Source organism: Urocampus carinirostris, chromosome 9, assembly GCF_059441175.1.
Source record: "Urocampus carinirostris isolate Australia breed hairy pipefish chromosome 9, RoL_Ucar_1.0, whole genome shotgun sequence".
Classification (NCBI taxonomy): Eukaryota; Metazoa; Chordata; class Actinopteri; order Syngnathiformes; family Syngnathidae; genus Urocampus; species Urocampus carinirostris.
This window is the reverse complement of record NC_142357.1, coordinates 31,674,110-31,698,518: the sequence shown is the minus strand read 5'-3', so window position 1 is coordinate 31,698,518 and position 24,409 is coordinate 31,674,110. Positions and strand designations below refer to the sequence as shown.

The 24,409-nt window shown below is 41.3% G+C and overlaps 1 protein-coding gene across 2 annotated transcripts in view; it reads right to left on the bottom strand.

The window, feature by feature from the left end:
• Positions 1-6,022: 6,022 nt before the first annotated feature.
• ccdc88b (coiled-coil and HOOK domain protein 88B) overlaps positions 6,023-24,409 on the bottom strand; it is a 162,575-nt gene continuing 144,188 nt past the window's right edge. For both annotated transcript variants that reach the window (XM_088344141.1, XM_088344142.1), the window contains 4 exons: positions 23,288-23,395; positions 20,509-20,657; positions 6,157-6,442; positions 6,023-6,084 (listed from right to left, as the gene is read on the bottom strand). In XM_088344141.1, coding sequence (XP_088200267.1) covers positions 6,066-6,084; positions 6,157-6,442; positions 20,509-20,657; positions 23,288-23,395 — 562 coding nt within the window. In that variant the 3' untranslated portion in view covers positions 6,023-6,065. The remainder of the gene's footprint in view (positions 6,085-6,156; positions 6,443-20,508; positions 20,658-23,287; positions 23,396-24,409) is intronic.

Sequence of the window (24,409 nt, the reverse complement as noted above, 5' to 3'; positions counted from 1 at the left end):
CGCCTCCCTCGGGAGGTGTTCCGGGCATGTCCCACCGGCAGGAGGCCCCGGGGGCGACCCAGGACACGTTGGAGAGACTATATCTCTCGGCTGGCTTGGAAACGCCTCGGGGTCCCGTCGGATGAGCTGGAAGAGGTGGCTGGGGATAGGGACGTCTGGGCTTCCCTTTTAACGCTGCTGCCCCTGACCTCGGATAAGCGGAAGACAATGGATGGATGGATGTTTCATTATATATCCTGTCTGTCCGTCCCGCACTATCGACCCCATCTGTCCGATATAGAGGTAAAAAGTGGCCAAAAAAATAGATCCAACCATTTTCTCAATCGCATCAAGCTTCCATATTACACTTGAATTGTAAATGCAACGGCTCGCCTCTTCTTTACACCAACCATATTGAATGGATGCACATGATATTAAATCATAAAAATGTCAAAGTTCTTAGCGCGCTGGAGATACAGTATACAGCATGTTTACACACGAAACGGGGACTGTGACAGGAAGAGGAAGACAAGTTTCTTCTTTGGGGTGGATGCAGGGTGAGCTACTCACTGCGCCACACAACTGGAAAGGCGGAACGAAGCACTACAGTACTGTCCTGTATTCGGAAAAAGGTATACACAATACAAAATATAACTCACAGCAATGTCCGGATATTTTTTGACATCCTAAAGAAAATGTTCGTAAGTCCATTGGTCGTAAGTAGGGGAGCGTCTGTACAGCCTGACTTTTGCTACATATCTAGTGGACTTATTAAAAACTGCAGGGCATTGTGGCACAATTGTCTCTCTTGGGCCACATAAAATGATGTGGTCGGCCACATCTGAGTCATGAATTTGATAGGCAACCTGTTCGGCTATGTTTGGGTGTGTTTCCTTTAGGGGTAGGGGGTAGGGGTTAGGGTTAGGGTTAGGGTTAGGGTTAGGGGTTAGGGTTAGGGTTAGAGTTAGGGTTAGGGTTAGGTTAGGAAGCAATCTTTCTTTCCCAAGGTCCACTAAATCTGAGGCCCTTGGGAAAGTAAGTTTTTGCACTGGCCAATCAGGAAACTGGAGCTTTTTCTTGTTTTACCTGCGTTTGTTTAGCCCATCTGGAAAGAGAGTGTTGAGTTTTATTATCCAGTGTTTTTCTGCCTTGCGTCTTTCTTCTTGCGTCCAATTGCTGTTTGTTTGTAGGCCCTATATTTCTAGTGCCTGTAGCCCATGTTGTATGTAGTGGGCTACTAAGTGTGTGTTAGTTTCCCTGCTGTTTCTGATGTTGTAAATGTGTTGTGCTAATCTAGAGTTAGAGTTAGGGTTAGGGTTAGAGTTAGGGTTACGGTTAGGGTTAGTTTGATACTTGTGCCTCAGGAGCCTGTTCGGCTATGTTTGGGTGTGTTTCCCATTTTTCATTCGAATACAGATGCAAAAGTGGGTTAGGATTAGGGTTAGGGTTAGGGTTAGTGTTTAGTGTTTAGTGTTTAGGGTTAGGGTTAGGGGTTAGGGGTTAGGGTTAGGGCTAGGGGTTAGGGATAGAGTTAGGGTTTGGACTTCAAATCAAATATCGAACTGTTTGAGTCATTCAAGGACCAATGTTTCACCGTACTGGCAATATTCCGTTTCCGATGGGATCTTGGACCGCATGTAAACGTCCCCACATATCGAAGAAAACAGGCGATATGTCAAAGACACGGCCGACTCAACAAACATTGTATTTATGAGGCCTAGCCCGCTCAGTTAGCAGGCTAAGTGGCCCAAGTGAGATTTTTTTGCTCAGCAGGGGCCCTTTAGTGAGACGCGGTCATTAAAATGTGATGGCTGAGAAAAGGATTCTGGGAATAATGAGCAGGACGCAAACACGTCGGCTCGAAAAGACGGGAAGGAATCACCCTCGGGCGCTCGCTAATGAAGCGAGCGGAGCCTCGTCCTCAGATGTCAACCGTGGGCGGCACATCCATCATTCATCGCTTAAGGAATCAAGGAGCAACAATGGCATCCAATTCCCTCATTTTATTTCTCTATTTACTTTCTCACAGGCTTTATTCCAATGATTTTTTTTCTCCGCGCTCGTCTTTTCGCTCCGGCTGAATGGACAAAGGTCAAAATTGATCATCTCCCTCCTCGTATTTACAAGAGCCTGTGGTTGTGGAGAACTTTTTGCTCTGGATTAAAAACGATATTTCGTGGTGTTTGTTACTTGAAGTTGGGGAGGAACTCAAAAGTGAAGCTCTTCCTCCTTCCTGAATGACATCATCCTGTCAGCTTTATAATTGATGAGGTGGATTAGCAGTCCATTAGCTGATCGGGGTTCCGGATTGGGAGTCGGACGGTGATTCCCTCGCGTCCTCTACGGAGGAAAAGGGTGAGATCATCCATCTGCATGTTCGAATGCAGGTGTCATCAACCTTTTCGAAGCCGGAAGCTACTTTTTTGCTGACTGGTTACTGTGAAGGTGTTATTATTATGTTATTACCAGTGTTGGGACTAACGTAACTGCGTTATTTTTTCTAGTAACGAGGTTATCTAATTTATTACCTTTATGCTGATACTGTCATGATGACTGATTAGTATCACCTGTGCCGGCTCGTTGGTGCCAGCCGCTGCGGGCGACCTGATTGGTTCCCTGTCCTTTTTAAGACCAGTCCTTTCACTCGCCTGTTGTCAGTCCGTCAGCGAACATCTGTTTCTACAAGGCAAGCAGTTTGACTCCCGTCGGTCACGCTTTTTGCACCCGTTTTTCCACCCGTCCGTTCCTGATCTCCCCGTTTGTCTCCGGCTACAACCTGTTTTTGACCCGGACCACGTTTGCTTTCCTGTCCCGGCTTACGACTTGTTTTTGATCCTGACCACATTTTTGCTCTCCTGTCCCGGCCATCGACCTGTTTTTTCCGTCCTCGACACCGCCATCTCCCGCTCCGGGAGATTCACTTCCGTATTCCGAACACGATCAGATTGTAAACGGCTTGCTTCCCGCGTCCAGCAAGTAACGGATCGCAGGTGCTGCCCTTCCTCTTTCTATCAATAAATTTTTGGTTAACGTGACGCATTTGGGTCCTGATTCCGTTCTGGTCGTGACAGATACAACGCAGTTTTGGTTACTGATGGTCAAAAGTGGTGCATTAATTTGGCTGCAAAACGCCAATGGCGGTGTTTCAGCGGCGTGGTTTTTCGCTTTCCCCCGAGTTGTTTACGTTACGTCTTTTCGGCTCATGTCACCATTTAAAACAGGGACTTCCTTATAGTTGGATAGCGATTCCGAATACAGTGGTTGCTAAACCGCCGAAAGAAAAGGCGTTTGGTGAACGCGGCGACCGACTTGTGTAGTTCGCAAACAAAACGGCTCTATGAGTTGCCTTATGGAAGTGGGCTACCCACCAATTGGGAGCCGGTTCTCTTCGAAACGCTATTTTTCTCTTGTGATTAGTCAAAATGTGTTTTTTTCATAGATTCTCTGAAGTTGACTTTGATTTTCCTGATTATATAAGAGGTTAACATTATTTTTTATTTTATGTTTTTCTTTGTTGGTTTATACATATCTTAATTTATGTTTCCTTTTCATTGTTAATGTGTAAGTGTTAATTTTGCACTATTTCTTGCCCTTTTTAAGTCATTCATAATAATACATAATAAATGGTAATATACACATTAAACAACAAAAGCAACCTGGAAAGCCTTCATACATATCATTAGTTATTATCCACATTCCACAACACATCCTCCTTCGGTCTTCTTTGGGGGCTAACAACAGGCACCAGGTTAGCGACCCCTGTACTATGCTGAGTGTAATGATAGATTGCCGTGCCGGCTGAGTGACAAAATGTTGTTGCCGGGCTGCTGCACACTGGTTTAGATCGTGTTCTGTCTGGAATTTTACTAAAAAACTAGGAAACCTCTTTACACGCAGCTATTCGTGTCATGATTACTGATTCGGGGCACATGCAGCTGCCCCATTGACCCCAACAGCTCGGGTGGCTGATTGGCTCCGTGCCACTTTTTAAACCCCCCGGCTCCCTGTTACCGGCGTCAAACCGTTTGCGAACCTATGCTCCCAGCTAGGCAAGCTCATACCTTCCGACATTTTCCTGCCATTTGGGGGCGGCAGTAGCTCAGGAGGTAGAACGCTCATCTTGGGATCCCAGTTCGAATCCCGGCTTGTCCGTGTTACATGTCGAAGTGTCCTTGGGTAAGACACTGAACCCCTAATACCCCCAATAAGCAGGTTAGCGTCTTACATGGCTGCAATACAAGGCCGCTATTTGGAAATGTGAAGCACACTGTAAAGCGCTTTGGGAAGTTGTTGACTTGAAAAGCGCTATATAAATGCAGATCATTTCATTTTATTTCATTTCCTTTTTTTCTTCTGCCTGATACCTGTTGCCGACCTGTTTCTGGACCTGTTTCTGCCCTGTTCTGTCATCCCCAGGATCGACCTGTTTTGCCCTGTTTCCTGCCATATATCTGTTGCCGACCTCTTTTCTGGACTCGATACTGCCCTTGCTCTCCCGTTCCGGCTAGTGACCAGTATCCCTACTGCCTACGATTATCCTCGCTCGACACAGAAGTGCCACTTCCGCGTTCCAGGCACCTCCTACCCGTATCCGTCGATCATCGGATCGTGGAAGCAAGCACTGCTCTCTCTATCAATAAAACTGAGTAAACGAACGCTACTGGCTCCTGTCTCCGTTTCTGGCTTGTGACAATTCGAGTCTTGAAAAAAATATGGAATGCATGCATATGTCTCGACCAGGTTGCAATCTTGCGAAACCATATTACAAAGGATGCGGTAAGACATATCCTCCACTGTTTAAATCTGCAGCCCCCCCTCCCCATGTAAGATCCCTGACGCCCCCCACCCATCTGTCTGAGTGTCAGCTGTGCAAGGGAAGCATTTGGTGCTCGCGAGCCATTAGATCATTTAGCATTAGCCCACTGACTGGCTTTACAGGAGCCCTTAAGTCAACCACATGTGAGCCAGATGGCCCAGGTTCTTCACCGTTTATCTAACACTCCGAATAAAAGATAAGGCGGAAGAATGAGATAAGCGAAGGGTCAGGGAGGGGGACACAACCACAAGAATTTAAAGGCGTAGGCTTCGCCGCAGACGTGACTTTGCAGGACTCTCATCACTCCTGGTTTCCGAGCGAATATCAGTCGGTATCGAGTGAGCACCGTCAGTCTTTAACGGGTTTCTACCTTGAAGTGAGCCGACTCAGAGCAGATCAATCAGCAGGACGTTTGAGATAATCCCATCAAGGTTTATTGCGGACGAGATGACGCAGGGCGAGCAAAGCTAAAGTGCACTTGTCTACTCCACTTCGACGCTTTTCACTGCTTAGCTACCATAGCAGACACTAGCAAAGACCATGATAGTGTTTGGAGCACCCAAAGTTCTTGTTCTCCAATCATGATTGACTGTTATGTGAAGAATAAGACATAACTAGAAAAGCATTCAAGAACACTGGGAGATCTTTACAAGAGCACCTCTACACTCGTGAAGTGGGACATCCGTGGCGAGCGATGGCGGTGTCGGGAACGGAAAAAACGGGTCAGTAGCCGGGATAGAAGAGCAAAAACGTGGTCGGGAACGGAAACAAGTCGAAAGCCAGGAGAGGAGAGTAGACATGGTCCAGATAAAAAATTTATTGTTATTCGGGACGGGAGAACTGACGTGGTCGAGATCAAAACAGATCGTAGCTGGAGGCAAAATAAAGGGCTTGCCGTGTAAAAACAGAGATTCACAGACGGACCGACAAAAGGGGAATGACAGGACAGAGTTTAAATAACGACAGGGAGTCAATCTGCCAAGAAGCTGCAGCTGGTGCCACATGGGTGGGGCCAATTGGGAGCCATGGCAACCGTGACACTGTGTCGACCACAAACCACAAAAGAAGCACCGATACTTACAAAAAACATTTTATTAATCCATCTTATGAAGGCAAAGGAATTCATGTTGAAAAATTAACCTCTTTTTAATCATTTCAGTATTACAAAAAGATCATAATGAATTTAGAATAGCAAACCTGAGTGATGTATTCGGTAAATTTGAGTGCAACTCCTTTGTTAAATACAATTACATTGAGTCTTTTTCATGTGTCATTGCTGGAAATCAGACCTGAAAAATAAAAAAGACTTCCATAAATAATGCAAACTCTCCAATTTCATCACCTGTTCGCATCCTCTTCACCTTGGTTTTTTTTGCTCCTCGGGACTTTCTCGACCTTGCAGGGGAGCGCTTGTTTCGTTGTTCTGCCTCTCCCATAGGACGCCGGAAACGTTCTGCAGGCGGAGGCGAGGCGAGGTCTTCAGGTCGCCCAGGCTGAAGGAATGAGAAAGTCCGGCGCCCCCTTTGGTCAAACCCCAACCGTGACGAGATCCCAGTTTCCGACGCCCCCCTGGTACCGATCGTAGATTGGTGGGAGAAGAAATGGCTTTTCTCGAGGGAATGGGAGAAGCGGAGGCACTGCAAGGATCTGTGAGTGTGAGGGAACATTTAATATGTATTATATACATAATCATTCCATATCATGCATAAAACATGGATGACCTGCAGTTCATATAAGCTGTTTAAGTGACTCTATAAATTCAGTCCATTTACCGTAAAGAATTAGTCCAATCATCTAATGTTGTCAAGAGCAAGGAAGGGTAATTATGGGAACTCTTTTTTAATCTGTGCTTCCGGGTGGGCTTATTGGGCCACAGTTTCTAAACAGATGTGGAAAAAATATATCGAATGTGTCACGTGTCAGGATTACTGATGTGATTTAGCTGTGCGGGTTCTAATTGGCTCCTGATCAGTATTTGTACGCAGTCCTGTCCGTCCCCTTTTGTCAGTCCGTCTGCGAACCTCAGGCAAGCTTTTTTCGACCCTGACTCCCACCTGTTCCGTTTTTTGCTCCAGTCTGTTCCCCGGCTTCGACCCGTTTTTGATCCTGACCACGTTTACTCTCCCGTCCCGGCTTTCGACCTTTTTATTGTCCCCGACCTCGTCTTCTCTCCTATTCTGGCTTCCGGCTCGCTTCCTACCCCGACCACGTTTTTGCTCTCCTGTCCCGGCTACTGACCTGTTTTCCGTCCCCGACACCGCCATCGCTCGCCACGGAAGATCCACTTCCGCGTTCGGAGCACAATCCGAGTATCAAAGCGACCTGCTTCCCGCATCCAGCAATCACCGGATCGTGGGCGCAACCCTTTCTCTTTCTTCCAATAAAACTTGTGAGAAACGCAACGCAAGTGGGTCCTGTCTCTGTTCTGGTCCTGACATCACGTGAAAAAAAAAATCTCTTTCTTCCTTATCTAAATCTTTTCTCGAAGGTTTATTAAGGAGTAAACATTTTTTTAAATGCCAATATTAAATCTAGAATTGCTTCCTAATAAAAAGAATGAATAATGTTTTTTTTCCTGAAAAAAAGAATAAGGATTTAGAGTGTTTTCCATTAGTGGGTGGGTCTGTCATTGGCGCCAGCCGCTGCGGGCTACCTGATTGGTTCCCTGTCCTTTTTAAGCCCAGTCTTTTCACCTGTCGTCAGTCTGTCAGCGAACCTCTGTTTTTACAAGGCAAGCACTTTGACTCTGACTCCCGTCGGTCCTGCTGCTTGCACCCGTTTTTCCACCCGTCCTTTCCTGATCTCCCCATTTGTCTCCGGCTACAACCTGTTTTTTGACCCCGACCACGTTTGCTCTCCCGTCCTGGCTTACGACTCGTTTTTGATCCCGAGCACCTTTTTTTTTCCGTCCTCGACAGCCCATCTCCCGCTCCGGAAGATCCACATCCGTATTCGGAACACGATCCGATTGTGAGCGGCTTGCTTCCCGCGTCCAGCGAGTAACAGATTGCAGGTGCTTCCCTTCCTTGATCCCGGCCACGTTTTGCTCTCCTGTCCCGGCTATCGACCTCTTTTTTTCATCCTCGACACTGCCATCTCCCGCTCCGGAAGATCCACTTCTGTATTCGGATCACAATCCGATTGTGTGAGCGCTGCCCTTCCTCTATCTATCAATAAACTTGTGGTTAACACTACGCATTTGGGTCCTGATTCCCTTTTGGTCGTGACAGGGTCGATCCAAATATCAATTATGGTTAATACTAAACAAGTACTTGAATCATAATGATACTTTACTCCTCCACCAACTTATTGTTGTTATATCAAATATAGGGTGATCCTGGAGTCCCATGTCTAATATCATTGAAAACAATTATGAATATGTTGTTATCATATGAAAATAAAGACAATTCGAATTAATTGTACAAATACTGCCTGTACTATGGTAACTGTAGAGGTAAACTGTGTCATGAACCGGGACAGGATCAGGACCCAAATGCGTGACGTTTCTCACACAAGCTTTTATTTTACGGGAAATGGGGAGTCATGCACGTTAGGCAGCGGTCTGGCGTGGAAAGACAGGAAGCCAGAGACGGACCAGATCGACACCAATTTGTCACGAACCAGGGCAGGAAACAGGAATGAGAACCCAATAGCGTAACGTACTCACAGTTCATTAGGGAGAGGAGGAATGCGCGCACACTCGATCCGGGGATCGACGATCGCGGAAGTGGATTGAATTCCAAACAGAAGAGTGGTCAAAATCAAACAGATCAGGCCGAAAAAAAAACAGGATCAAACACACGCAAATTCACAGAACTAGGCATTTCAAACAGAATTTAACAGGAGTTACGTAGACGCTCTGACAACTAACGGCTCAAAGGACCGCGTTTAAGTACTTCCAGGGAGCAATCTGTCTACGCGTTTCAGCTGGTGTCACTGGGCGCGGCTAATTGGGCGCCATGGCAACCGTGACAGAACCTGGCGCCACACGGCGGGGACCAATTGGGCGCCATGGCAACCATGACACAATTGCCCGAGCAGATATCAGACTGATGGGGTTGATACTGGACAGGACGGGAACAGGATATCCAAATTACACAGGACAAACTAGAAGGGAACAAAAACTGGAGGAAATAATAAACAGGACCAAAATAGAAGGGAACAAAACTGGAAACCAATATTAAACAGGAGAAAATAAACGGGAACAATACCGGACAGGAAATACCAACAGGAGGCAGGAGCAAGTCAAAACCCACGTCTTGCTGGGCAGAGGTTTGTTGACGGACTGACAAACGGTGAGTGAGAGCACTTAAATAGACGGAAAAGCCAATCTGTTAACGAGCTGTAGCTGGCGCCACAAGGGCGGGGCCAATTGGGCGTCATGGCAACCCTGACAAACCGCTATGTCAACTGGCTGACAAAATAGTGTTGCCGTGCTGCTACGTGCCGGTTTTGGGTCCACCTCTGACATCATGATAGGTTTAGATCAGGGGTGTCAAACTCATTTTAACTCTGGGGCCACACGATAGAACAAACATTCTGTCGGGGGCCGGACTAGTAGATTAAAGAAAAATAAAAAGAGAGATAAAGAAATGAGAGAAAGAGGTAGGGAAAAGAAGACAGAGGGCGGGACAAAGAAGGAGAGAGGCTGAGAGCGTGAGAAACAAAAGGGATAAAAAGAGAAGTCGTGAGAGAGGGGGAAAGAAAGGGAGAGGAAGAAAGAAATCCAAAGAGAAATAGAAAGACAGAAGGAGAGAAAAGAGAAAAGAAAGCGCGAAGGGTAGGAAGAGAGAAAGAGAAAAGAGAGAAAAAAATGAAGTCAGAGCAAAAGAAGTTAAAAAAACAGAGAGAGAGAGAGAGTGAGAGAGCGAGAGACAGAGAGAGAGAAATAAATACAGGTACAGTGTCTTTGTGAGAGGCACCTGGCTTTGGCAACATCAAGATGACATATTTCAACCTGCAGCTTGTTCTTCTCTTGTGCTTCTCTGAGTGTTGTCTCGCGGGCCAGATTCAATCCCCTAGCGGGCCTAATCTGGCCCGCGGGTCGCCTGTTTGACGCCTAGATCATGTCCTAGCCAGAATCTTATCAGAAAATACACATTTCCATTCACTCCTATTATAAAGATCATTTTTCTTGCAGCAATTCACGTCATGAAAAAATATGGAATCCATGCATTTGTCCCAACCAGGGTGCAATCTTGCAAATCCATATTACAAAGACTGCGGGAAAAAATCTCCACTGTGTAAATCACGCCTTTGTTATGTTACTGTATGCAAAGACCGCTGGGTGATTTCCCACGATGCACCGAGCCGCTCTCGCATATCTGAGCAAACATACCTCACTACTATATATTACATACCCGCTTTTGTACTATTGCTAGTACGTGATTTATTTTCGTTTTTTTCCAAATGAATTTCTTTATACAATACACTCTACTCGATGGGCCTTGTTTCAAAGTCAATTTTGTTTTTATTTCCTTCATGGAAGTTCGAATACCCCCTACTTTAAAGCCAAAAAGCAATTTTTTGTCCATTTCTGCAAAAACAAAGACACTAACTATCCAAGTCGCTCGATGGACCACCATCTCATTATAGTTTTCTGGTGTGGTGGTGGGTAGATAAGTAGCTTTCAGTCGCTTTCATTTTTTTTCTTTCATTTTTTTTCTTGTGAAGTGTCCTCCCAGATCTCGCTGCACTTGTTTTTTTATATCTTTGGGGGCATTCGGAGGCCATGTTGTAGCAGGGGACGACATAAAATATAATTATCTCACCTAGCGAGTGTGTTTTCGGTTGTGTTCTACGGCGGATGAGCATGTGGAATTGGGTTTTAAAATAAATTGTAGTCAGGTACAGTATGTTACACAAATCTAAAGATTTTTGTGATAAAATAGAATTTATATGATAAGCTAAACGATGTCCTTTTTAAGGATAATAATTTTCAGCTTAATTGACACTCTGCCAGACATTGCTCTTTGTGATTGGAGTTTAATTCAATCTGCTGGGTCAAAAATAATTAACCCAACTAGGCAAACGCAGATATAGATAATTACTCTAAAATAACTCAAAGAAAAAAGCAAATCACATTGTTAAATGAATTTTCAAAAGGGTTTCACACAGCAGGATGCTTTTTTTCCTGTTAATTAATAATTGATTGATTGATTTCAGTTTGGAAACAAATACCAAATTTAAGGTGCTGAAAAACATATACCAAGTCAGGTTTTAAGAACGTTCAAACAAACAAATGAACAAAAAGAGAGAGAAATATAAAAAACAAACACTAAAATAGAAAAATCAACAAAAGGAAAATGATTGACTGGAGGAAGGAAGGAACAAAGAAACAAACAAACAGATGAGAGAGAAAAAGCAAAAGGAAAAATATAAAGTCAATAGGGAGGACAAAATCAAAAAGACAGAAAGAAAGACGAAGAAAGAAAACATTAGAATTAACAAAAACTCCTGAAAGTAAGTAATGAAGGACGGAACAAAGAAACAAACAGGGAAAAGAAAAAATATTTGAAAAAAAAAAGAATGGATGGAACAAAGCAAAAAGAACGAAAGAAACAAACAAACAAAAATGGTAAAGAAAAAAAGAAAAAGGCAGAAAAAATAAAGGAATGAAGGAAGCAAAATAAAAGGAATAGAAAGAGAGAAAGAAACAAGCAAACCGTCAAAAGAAAAATAAATTAGGAAAAGTACACAAGGATGAAAGAAATAAAGGAACAAAGTCAGAAGGGAGATAAAGTTGGGGAAAGAAAAACAAAAGACAAAAAAGAAACAAAGAACCCCAAAAACGGGGACCTCTTATATTATGCTTTCATTCGGAAAAGAAAAAAATGTATAGAAATAACACAAAAATACTATGATACAAAATACTACAGAAATATTACCCCAGAATTGCTACAAAAACCCAACTACAGTAATATTACAGAAATATGACAAAAACAATACTATGTGAATACTTCAGAACGTGAGAAAAATATTACTAAATTACTGCTTTGGATATATAATAAAAATACTTCTACAGAAATAATTCCAAAATACCACTTCATAATACTATAATACAAAACACTACCAGAAAAATATTACTACACAAATACTACTAAGAAAGAATTACGATCAGACGGTAGACCCAAACGTGCAACGTTTTCACACAGAGCTTTATTTAAAATCTACCATCGTAATACAACAAAAATACTACAGAAATACTGAGAGTATACTACTATGGAAAAACTACCAAGAAAACAACTGCAGAAATCGTACAAAAATAAAACTACAGAAATACTACAAAAAAACTACTGAACTTCAACAAAATCCGACTACAAAAACACTAAAAGAAATACTTTTAGAGAAGTACATCGCTTGAAAACTCAATATCAAATGAATTTCTTAAAATAAGGGCCTTATATATCGTTTTGCTTTAATATGATCATTTCAAAACCAATTTGATGAGACTAATCTAGTTCAAAACAACTATACCGTATACAAGTCTGCATTTATATTCATTCCAAATTTTAAAATTGGATATTTTTCCAAGATCGGCCCGATGGCCCCAAATTTTGGACCCAATGCCGCCCCTGACTCCAAATAGTTGCCCATCCCTGAATTAGAACACGGAATGGGTAGGTATGCAAATTATCAAGTAATAGGGGGCCCCAAATCTGATTTTGCTCAGAGCCCCATGAAGTAAATATAAATATGAATATACCGTATTTTCCGCACTATAAGGCGCACGGGGTTATAGGGCGCACCCCCAAAAAATAGTTTTTAGTCCTATATTTTCCATACATAAGGCGCACCGGATCATAAGGCGCTACAATGGGAACGTCGACGAACAGTCAGATAGTTCAGTCAAACTTATTACTTATCATTTCTTTAGTTTGAAAATAGACTCATCACAGAAACATCAAGATCGTTCTAAAACAAGATACCGGGAAAATATAAAGCCGCATAGCTCACCAAAGTTCTCTTGCAGCCATCACGTTCAATAATGATACCTAACCATGGTCTTCTTACAACCGTGAGTGGAGTAAATCCAGGAGAGTAAAATATTTACAAATACAGAATAGTAAAAAATGTTTTCTCGATGCCGTAGTGCAACCCAACGTGCGATTCACATTCATCTTTTTCGGCCAATTGCAGGCTTTGTTTCGCCCCTTTAGCCTATGCGAGCTTGTAAATGATAAAAAGGATCCGCCCCCTTTACCTCCGAATAACTTTAGCCAATAGTGACTGATTCAAATGATGATTGACACATTGGTTAGGAAATAAAACGCCGGTATATAAATCCCAGCATGCACCGCGGACTACTTCACGTTCGGGGGAAAATCTAGTCTGCAGCTGTTGCATTAGTTGCAAGACTTTGCGACTTAATATTGATCCATACATAAGGCGCACTGTATTATAAGGCGCATGGTCAGCTTTTAAAAAAAAAATAAAGGCTTTTAGGTGCGCCTTATAGTGCGGAAAATAACATAAATAATAATAATATAATAAATAATATAAACAATATAAATAATCTTACTGAAGGGTCCAGTTTTGTAAAGTGCTTTGAGGGTTTTTGAGTAGAAGTAGAGTAGAAACCCCCCTAGAGTCCAGCTCTACTTAAGCACCCCCCCCCTTAATATTTGAGTCTGCCACTAAGCAAAGTGGCCCCTCAGAAGGGGATTCTTGATGAAAGTGTGATTTATCAGTAAACCTCCGCAATATGGAAACAAAAAAATGGCTACTCTGTACGGCTGCACGATTTTGGAAAAAAAACTCAATTGCCATTTTTCAGATCTGCACTGCAATTTTGATACGATTTTCGATTTTAAAAGAAGAAAATGCATTTCTGTGCTTGTTTGTTTTTGTGGGAGAACTTAAACTTAGTGACATACAAACTTACCTCAAGATGACTGAGAGTATACGACTGCGACAAAATAACTAGCGCTATAACTAAAAACAGAATTGCAGCTGAATAAATAGTCTATATTATCATTATACAAAAGTACAATGAAAATGGAGGGCTATTTCTTTCAGTGTAAGAAAACAATTTTGAGATAGGCTGGCTAGCTACGTGATAACGTTGGATCTTTGTGATGATTAAAATACGAGAGTCACAAATGTCGCACGAGTAGTAGCTCCAAGTCGTCCGTTTCACGGGAAATGGATTTGGCTTTGGTGACAAGATAAGTTAAGGGTTGTTAGCCTAGCCTTTAGCTTTCCCTTCCGACGCAAATTCCCAGACGTGATAAAAATCCAGGCAGCACCCGCTTTTCTTTGCTGATTTTCCTCGGATTCGGATTAAATTAATGAATTTATTTTTAATGTAACGTGCTGCTAAAGCTAGGAGCTGTAGCATTCGTTTTGGTGGCCATTTGCGTAAGGGCTATTTGACTGACAGGCAGGTTACACCAGCCTATCAAAGTCGTGCACACACGTCTTGCAAACATTTTGGCTTTATTGGTAGGTGCCATTGAAACTTGCTTCTGATTGGCCGGCACCACTAAAACACGAAATGTTGTTGTGGAATGTGGATAATAACTTATGGTAGGTATGTAGGCATCTGGTGAAGGTTGTGGGATGAGGTTGTTGCAAGAGGTCACAAGCTGATATGCTTAGGGAGCCGGGGAGAATGACCTTCACGAGATATCTTAACTTTATTTGAGAACACTATAAAAACCAATGTTGAACGTCTGGAACTTTGAGCATGTCCCGAATGCAATAAAGCGTGTTCCCTTTTCGCCATATCTCCTCTCTGCGTATTTTTTGGGGCAACGCCCAATGACGATCCCTCCAAAAATGTGACAATTCGTATTGGCCAAACACTCCATCACTCAAATAACGAACTGAAACTAGGAATCCTTGAAAAAAACGACAGTATCGCACTACGTCACATTGCGATACCGATGAGATTTCGGTTAAACGTGCATCCTTACTACTCTGTCATTATAACGAGATCGCATTGAAATCCGCCCACATGGTTACAGACCACTCCATCAAAATGAACGCGCTAAGGTTTATACAAACGCTCCCCTACTTACGACCATTCGACTCGAAAAAAAACAGTAGATACGAACATTTTTTTCAGGATGCCGAAAAATATCCAGACATTGCTGTAAGTTGGATTTTGTATTGTGTGCACCTTTTTCAGAGTACAAGACATTACTGTAGTGCTTCTTTCCACCACTGCAGGCATGTGGCACTGTGAGAGCTCACCCAGCATCCACCCCGAAGAAGAAATCCGCTTCGTCTTCCTAGTTTGTGTGTTAACATACTACGTATACCAGTGTTCATTTTACCTCTGAAGAGTGATGGGTCCCAGGGACTCGCATGCTCAAAAATCTATGGGTCGCAACGGAGATCTATGGGTCCCCAAAATTTAGTGTTATCGCGTTTGAAATAAATATATAACACAAATCTATATTTTCATTCAGTTTTAATCATCACAGTTAATTGGTAATACAAAGCAGTTATCACTTCAGATTTTTCAGTTCACAATATTGTACACTACACAAAATAATATTGCTGAAATATTTATACATTCTTGCAGTTTTAATCATCACAGTTAATTGGTAATACAAAGCAGTTATCACTTCAAATTTTTCAGTTCATATATTCTTCGTGGTTTGCTGTCCCGCCATATTTGTAATGCCTTCTCAAGGTCCAATCCATTATCATCCTCATAGCGTAACCAGGAATATAATTTAGTCCATTTTGGCAGAAAAGTCTTTTTCTTGCTAGTATTCTTTTGTTTGTTTTCTTTCATCGAATCGTTCGCTTCAAAACACGTGTTTTCCTTGCCATCGCGGTCTTCTTAAGAATTTTTCCGCCGTTTTTTCGTGACGGAATTATTGCCGTTGTTACCACTTTCTGTATTATGTTTCGACTTATTACCGACACTGAAGAAATTACCAATTTTTTGTTGATTTGCACCTAACACCAACTGTTTTTTCTGAGGCATACTTCTCTTTCACTCAACAACCGCCACAACAATGACGTCATCTCGAAGCAACGAGATCTCGTTTGCCGAGATCGACGCGAGACCAAAACAACAACAGCGGATCTGCCTGACGAAAAGTTTGGAGTGTGGTAAATCTTTGTTAAAAAAAAAAAAGGAAATGGGCAATAATGACAATTTGGTGTCAAAAACGTTGCGTCACGGGGACGCAAATTGATTTGACCCAATGCGTCCCCGGCAAAAATGATGCGTCTAGTACGCAGGGACGCGGGCAAACGAGAACACTGGAATACTGTATTGATTTTTAATATCCCGTGCATACATTCAATGTGGTTGTTGTAAAGTGTAAGGAAGAAGCGGGCCGTTTCTTTTGAAATGAAAGTGGAATAAGAAAGCTTGATGCGGTTGAGAAAATGGTTGGATTGCTTTTTTTTGGCCACTTTTTACCACGGAGGCGGAAGTCGCCTAACTCTTGAAGCCCATCTTCCAAAAGTAAGTTAAACTTAATTTTATCTATCTTTATAGAGCATATTATTTTGTGAAATGTTAATTTTTTTAGTACAAATGAATACAGGTCACTTATACAAGCCTTAAACATACTTCTATAAACCTTAAACATACAAAAATTGAAAAAAACTTACGAACAAATTCAACTTACGAACGATCATCCGGACTCTATCACGTTTGTAAGTAGGGCAGCATCTGTATTTTGCTTTCCTTACACCGCGCCCTTGATCCGGTTTCATTTTACTCGTCTCAAGAATCGAGCCACTGGAGAAGAATACATCGCCTTTAGAAAACGCGGAATTCTTTCGTATATGGAGTCAATGGTAGGCAGGGTCCGTGAGGTAACGATGAAAGCGTTCCGAGCTAAGAATAAATTGAAGATTGATCTCAGCCGAGGTTTATTTATACAAAGAGCCAAGCGTTCTCGGAGTATCAAAGACAGACTTAAGCGGTGCTATTAGTGCCTTAAGGGAGCCTCTTTGCTCAATTGCGTTAATTGCCAGCTTTGGATCGTCGCTGTTTCCGATAAAAAAATAAATAAAACGTCGCGCTGTTTTTCTTACGGGCGGGAGAAAAAAAGGGACGCTATTCTTTTAATTGCCTATTTTTAATTCAGGTATGTGTGTATTATTTTGTGTCATTTATAATATACCCTTTTCTACTACCTAAAATTATCTGATCTAAAATTTTACATACAGATTATTAAAAAAATTAGTTAAAAATGAATTAATACAAAGTCATTTTTTCTCTGCCATACATCATAACTTTTTTAACCTATTTTTTTTATTAATTATTTTTAAATGTTTAAATATCAGGAAAAAATATCATGGTTTTACAGTGCTATGACCTCTAAGTCCTTTATTGTAATGTGTGGCATTCCGCAGGGCTCAGTACTAGGTCCCCTTCCTTTCAGGATTTATATGCATTTATCTGTTTTTTTCATTTATTTTCCAGAAAATAAAACAAACTCAATTTCAATTTTTGGGTTTTATAAAGCGAATGCGGAAAAACATGTGCATTTTTTTAGCTAGCTATCTGGCTGACCTTTTAGCTTTGAAGGTGGGTATCTCCCTACCTTTCTAGCCATTGAGCAAGCTATCTAGCTAACTTTTTACATTTTTTGCATGCAATTCAGCTTAAATTTTACTTTTTTTTTGCTAGTTATCAAGCTAAATTTCAACCTCCTTTCTAACTAGCTAGCTAACACGCTTGTTTTTTAGCTTTCTATCTGGCTATTTATATAGCTTTGTTTTCTTTTAGCAAGCCATCTAGCTCCTAGTTTTTTATATACCCGTGTACCTTGCTAGCTAACTATCAAGCTACTTTTTTAGAAATTTAGCAAGACATCTAGTTTAGTTTTATAGCACACTGGGTGCCCTTTGCGCTAAATAAAAGCAAAGAGTAGCTCTCAGCTTGAAAAAGTTTGGTGAACCCTGTCTTAAAGGGTTTGAATTTTTAAAGTTTTAGGGCAAACAGAAGAATGTGTTGATGATGTCGTATGCTGGAGAAAATGCTAATCTCTTAACGTTCCGACGGCCGGGCGTCAGACTGTTGAAAAAGTTGTGTCTTAAAGAGGTCACCAGTTACTGAAATATGATATTCAAATATGACCATTTCAAAATATACTAATAACAGAAACATCACCATGACTCGGAAACAAGATTTTTGCAACTATAAAAAGACAGGAGAGCTCACCTAAAACTGGGAAATTGTACTCATGACACAATTCCCCGCAAATATGGTGTGGTTAAATTCACGAAAGTCCAGTGAATCCAACCAGGTAAAATATTTACTCAAAAACACACAATTATGCCGACAGATAAAAAAAAAATGCCTAAAAGCATTCCTGCATCATTTGATGATGTTTGTTTACAAATAAACAGACTCGTCAGATGATTTGCAATAAGGACGTTAGCCTCTGACATTTAGATAGACACCACTCTTGGCCAATTGCAAGCTTTTTTTACGGTCCATAGCCTCTGACAACCTATGAGAGTCTGTATTGAAAAACCGTCATGACCAATTTGGCTTCAATAATCTTTAACCAAAAGTGACCGATTCAAATGTGGATTGACACATTGGTGAGCCAAAGAAATTCCCACTGTAAAATGATGCAATTTGACAAGCTGTATTGAAATCAGAGCCGAAATGGACGTCGGGGGTTCATTTTTACATGCAATTATACTGTGTAATCAATGATTGACATCTGGAAAGAGAAGTCAAACATTTACAACTCTTTCACAATGTCTACAAACTGGCCAAAGTAAAATAGACAAATGCAATGTTTTTCACATTCATTTCCAAACGCCTAGACATATTACGAAAATGTACGAGATATAATGTTTACTTTTTTAGAATGTGATCAAATTCAGGCTACTGTCTCACCTGTTTTCCAGCCATGCTACATTTATCTACAGACATTTGATTACAAGATAAAATTCAGGCGAGAATAAAAACCTTCTATTTCTGTGTGTTCCAAATATGATTACTCGATGTTACTAGCACTTGCAGTTATTATTTCAGTTTGGGACAAAATGTCCGAGTGCTACCTTTCAAAAGAGACAACTGGTTGAAAAACAGCATTCAATTTACTTTGGTATGTCTCGGATTGGGAATTTTACAGGAACAGCAAGGAGTTAATAAGGAGCAGGGGGGGAAATCGTATCTATATCGTGACATGAAAACATAGTACAGTACAATAAAGGAACAAAGAAGATAAAAGTTATAAATATTGTGTAAATTATAACCTTTATCTTCTTTGTTCCTTTATCTTCTTTGTTTTCTTTTATCCTCACTGTTAAATGTGAAACTGGAGTGCCACGTCCAATTTTGGTGTCACAATATGTGCAACCCATTTTGTAACAATGACAGTAAAGGCATATTCTATTCTATTCTATTCAATTCTAGTCAAGTGCAGACGTGGTAACGTGGGGTCTCCAGGAGTGTTCCCTCTAAGCTGCGCGCGTGAACAATTGCGCACTGCTCACAAAAATGAGGGCTCAAAATGACTAATTAAGAAGCGACTTAAGTCAAAGTTACAGTGCATGTAGGTAAAAATACACAGGTTCCCCAGACATTGTGTCCCAAATGCGGTATTTTAACGTCGAATCGAAGTAGAACGAAGTTGAGTAAAGTTAGTAGAGTATGTCGAGAACCGGCTTCTTCGGCTCGGCTCACTAAACGGCTCTTCAGGTTGTTTTGCTTCTTTAATCCCAACATGACCAAATATTATGTAAAATTATGCACAAAATGACTTAAAGGAATGGGGGAATAGAACAAAAAAGAAAAAAAATACCAAAATGAAAAAGTAGGGAAAAGCTGAGAAAAAAAGAAACAAAAGGAAGAAAAAAAAAGAAGGAACATTTTTGAAAAAAAGCCAGAAAAAAAGAAAAGAAAGAAATGTAGGAAAAAGTAAATAGAGAACAAAAAGAAAAAAGTAACAGCTCGGAAAAAATAAACACAATGAGATTTTTTTAAAGGAATTAAAAAAAAGTAGAAAAAAAAACGCGGAAAAAAGAAAAAAAAGTTTGTGTTGCATTCAAATAATTTCCAATTATATCAAGTGAATCTTGTTGCCAAAATTGTACTTCCACTAAAAATGTGATTAAGTACAGTTCTGTATCTTTCAAAATAAGCCCCCAAAAATGTTAATATTATGCGACAAAATATATCAGGAAATAAAAAGAAATGGATATCTTGTGAAAGAATTGTAAGAACAAAGGACGTTTGTAGGCCGTCCAACCTTTGCAATCGTACATGAGTCAATTCATTCAAAAGAGAAAAATAATTTTGCATTGCCGGAAACTCTGCAAAATGTAACTTGATGTCATGGACATGTCTGATAATTTATTATCTTATCTTGCCACACTTGGGATTATGGTTGCTTACTGTTGTTTCAAGCGTTGCTCACTGACTTTGTGTGAACGCTCAGACCCGTGGAAAATTAGAGGGTACATTGGTCTCCAGTATTTCAAACTGACTTTAGGTAAGGTACTAAAAGATAAGGTATGCGCAGATAGAGAGGAGAGAAAATCTCCTTCCTATCAGAATACTGATTATCAACAACCATAAATGCCGACTGATTTCCCCCCTTCGAATTCCTCACACAGTCAGAGTGCACAAAAGACGAATAGAAAATGGAAATCAAAACCTGAGCACACCCAAGGGAACATTGTTAGTCATGAAGAGACGTCAACGCCCGTGGCCTCGCCGGTTGGTGTTAGCAGAAAAAAAGCAAAAGATAGCGCCGGTTCGTGTGGCCCCTCACCGCTCTGAGGTGCGTCCGATGTCAATTGCGCTCTGTCGGCCAAGTTATCCACGCTGCCGGCAGCCGTGACGGGGCCCCGGCCCCCCTCTCGAGCCCCTCCGCGGGGTTTGATGAGCTTCTTCATGCGGTCCGCAATCCAGTTAGATTTCCTTGGAGGACACAGAGGGCAGAGGGAAGGCTGAATGTGATAGCTTTGAATGTGTCCATATTATAAATGCACTTTTACCTTTGATAAGTTTGCTTTTGCTAAATAATGTACTTCCGTTTTTACTTTAGTACTCCTGCATATGAAATTGTATAGGACGCCGGGGTTGTTCATTATTTTTACTGTTTCCCGAAAGGGATGAATAAAGTATCTATCTATCTATCTTTTCAACCATCCATCCATCTATCTATCTATCTATCTTTTCAACCATCCATCCATCTATCTATCTATCTTTTCAACCATCCATCCATCCATCTATCCATCCATCTATCCATCCATCCATCCATCTATCCATCTATCCATCCATCTTTCAACCATCCATCTTTCAACCATCCGTCTTTCAACCATCCGTCTTCCAACCATCCGTCTTTCAACCATCCGTCTGTCTGTCTGTCCGTCTTTCAACCATCTGTCTGTCTGTCTGTCTGTCCGTCCGTCCATCTATCTATCTTTTCAACCATCTATCTTTTCAACCATCTATCTATCTATCTATCTATCTTTTCAAACATCTATCTATCCATCTATCTATATCTATATCTATCTATCTATCTATCTATCTTTTCAACCATCTATCTATCTATCTATCTATCTATCTATCTATCTATCTATCTATCTATCTATCTATCTATCTATCTATCACTGTTGTTCATCTCATCTCATCTCATCAGCCGTACCGCTTATCCTCATTAGGGTCGCGGGGGGGCTGGAGCCCATCCCAACCATCTCCGGGCAGTGGGCAGGGGACACCCTGAACTGGTTGCCAGCCAATCGCAGGGCACACAGGGACAGACAACTCATTCGCTCATTCACACCTAGGGACAATTTGGACCCGGCCAATTCACCTGAAATGGATGTTTTTGGAATGTGGGAGGAAACCGGAGTGCCCGGAGGAAACCCACGCAAGCACGGGGAGAACATACAAACTCCGCACAGGAAGTCTGGAGCTGGATTTGAACCCACGACAGGTTCCCATGACATGAACTGTGCCGCACAAGCGCTAACCACTGCCCCGCTGTGCTGCCCTTACTGTTGTTCATTATTATACTATTATGCGCTGTTCAAATTGTTGTTTCTATTGGCCAATCATTCTGTCCTTTGATATACACACCCTGTAGGGCTGTCCAACTTTTTGTAAACATCCATCCATCCATGTCCAGGCAGTGGGCAGGGGACACCCTGAACTGGTTGCCAGCCAGTCGCAGGGCACACAGACACAGACAACTCACTCGCTCATTCACACTGAGGGAAAATTTGGACCGGCCAATTAACCTGACATGCATGTTTTTGGAATGTGGGAGGAAACCGGAGGGCCAGGAGGAAACCCATGCAAGCACAGGGAGAACATGCAAACTCCACACAGGAAGGTTTGATCCCATGACCTCAGAAGTGTGCCGAACACGCACTAACCACTGCGCTGCCGTGCTGCCCCTGTCACAGTTGCCATGGCGCCTAATTGGCCCCCGCCTTGTAGCGCCAGCTTCTGTCACGGTTGCCTTGGCGTCTAATTGGCCCCCCCGTGTACGCCAGCTGAAGCTGATTGACAGATTGGCTCCCTGTCAGTATTTAAACTCTGTCCTGACAGTCCCCTGTTGTCGGTCCGTCTGCGAATCTCCATTTTTACACGGGTGAAAACGGGCTTGCTGATTCGCAGACGGAACGACCAAAGGGGATTGACAGGACAGAGTTTAAATACTGACAGGGAGCCAATCTGTCAACAAGCTGCAGCTGGCGCCACACGGGCGGGGCCAATTGTGTGCCATGGCAACTGTGACAAAAAGTGGCCGAAAAAATAGCGTTCCGACTATTTTCTCAACCACATCAAGCTTTCTTATTCCACTTTCATTTCAAAAGAAACAGCTCGCCTCTTCTTTACACTTTACACCATCATAAATGAATGGATGCACGAGATATTTAACAATAAAAATGTCAACGTTCTTAGCGCGCTGGAGATACAGTATAGAATGTTTACACACAAACTAGGAAGAGGAAGTGGAATTTTTTTCTTCCGGGTGGATTCTCACAGCGCCACACGCCGGTAGTGGTGGAAAGAAGCACTACAGTAATGTAGTATCTTCAGTTTATCATAAGTCGAATAGTTGTAAGTAAGGGACGTCTGTATACTATATTTTCTCCCACCAAATTTAGTAAGAAACTGTCGGTAGACACATTTACTCAAACTATAATTTTATAATTTTTAAAAAAATGTGTGTTAAGAACATTGTAGATTACATTTATTATAGTTTACATGTATTACTTTTGTTCTGGTGGCATCCAAATAAGAAAACACCAGCGATTGTTTTCTCAGTGATCAGACGTCAGAAAGCACTTTTCCAGAAAACCTTGGAGTAAATTTCATCGGGATTCAGCTCAGGCCATAAAAATCATCCACTCCGTACGTTTTATTTGAGTGATTCTACTTTTATGTTTATTTTATGGACTACCACCGAGTACCGCCCAGGTATTGATCAAGGTATAAAGCAGTATATTATTGAATATTGCTATTTCCAGTTTTAGTTCGTCCTGTGAAAGTGTCAATATTCGAACATAGTTAAGAGAAGGGAATTGCGCTCGTACTTGGCTTTCCAAGGTGAAGTTTGCACATTGGGCTCCAGAACTCGGTATTGGTCCATAATCTTCTCCACCAGCTTTTGCTTCTCCCGGCGGAGCTCGCTAAGCTTCTCCCTAAAAAAAAAAACACATGCAGTTTTTTTCGCTAATACTTTATTAATAACGTCAATCAAATGACTTTCTTTTTGCCATTTTTTTGGCCATAAAGAGTCAGATGCTTTATTGACAACCAATCCTGACATATGTAGAAATAAATACTGAGAAATATACTGTATGTCATATCAACTCAAATAAATAACATAATAACTAAATGTAGAAATTTATTCATATAATTATGCATTTTGTCATTTGTTTTGTGGTTTTTATTTTTTTTTTTATTTTATTGCGTATTTTGTCATATGTTGTGCAATGTTTAATGTATTTTATCGTGTTTTTGTCACATATTATGTTGCTAATTTTGTCGTTTACTGTGTCATGTAGTTTCTCATGTTTTTTGTGTTTTTGTCGTGTATTTTGTAGTGTATTATGTCATGTAGTTTGTCATGTATTTTGATGCGTTTGTGTCGTGTATTTTGTCATGTACTTTGCCATGTATTTTGATGCGTTTATGTCGTGTATTTTGTAATGTGCTTTGCCATGTATTTTGTCATGTTTTTGACGTGTTTTGTCGTTTCTTGTCATGTTTTTCATGTGTTTTTTTATGTATTTTGTAGTGTATTATGTCATGTATTTTGTCATGTATTTTTTCATGTACCGTATTTTTCGCACTATAAGGCGCACCGGGTTATAGGGCGCACCCCGAAAAAATAGTTTTTGGTCCTATTTTTGACATACATAAGACGCACTGGATTATAAGGCGCTACAATGGGAACGTCGACAAAACAGTCAGATAGTTCAGTCAAACTTATTAACCCCTTAACATTCCCAAAGCTTGCAATGAAGCAAATACGTGTCGAGAACACGTGCGGATGCGGTGTCCGTACGATGTCACTCAAATGCATCGTTCCATCATTCGGAAGGTTAAAGTCTTGGGATTCAAGAAATTCCAACCATTCCTTAGTTTCTATTTTCTTTTTTGCTCGCAACTTTACCGTGCATATGACAATAAACACTTAAAATAGACACTCC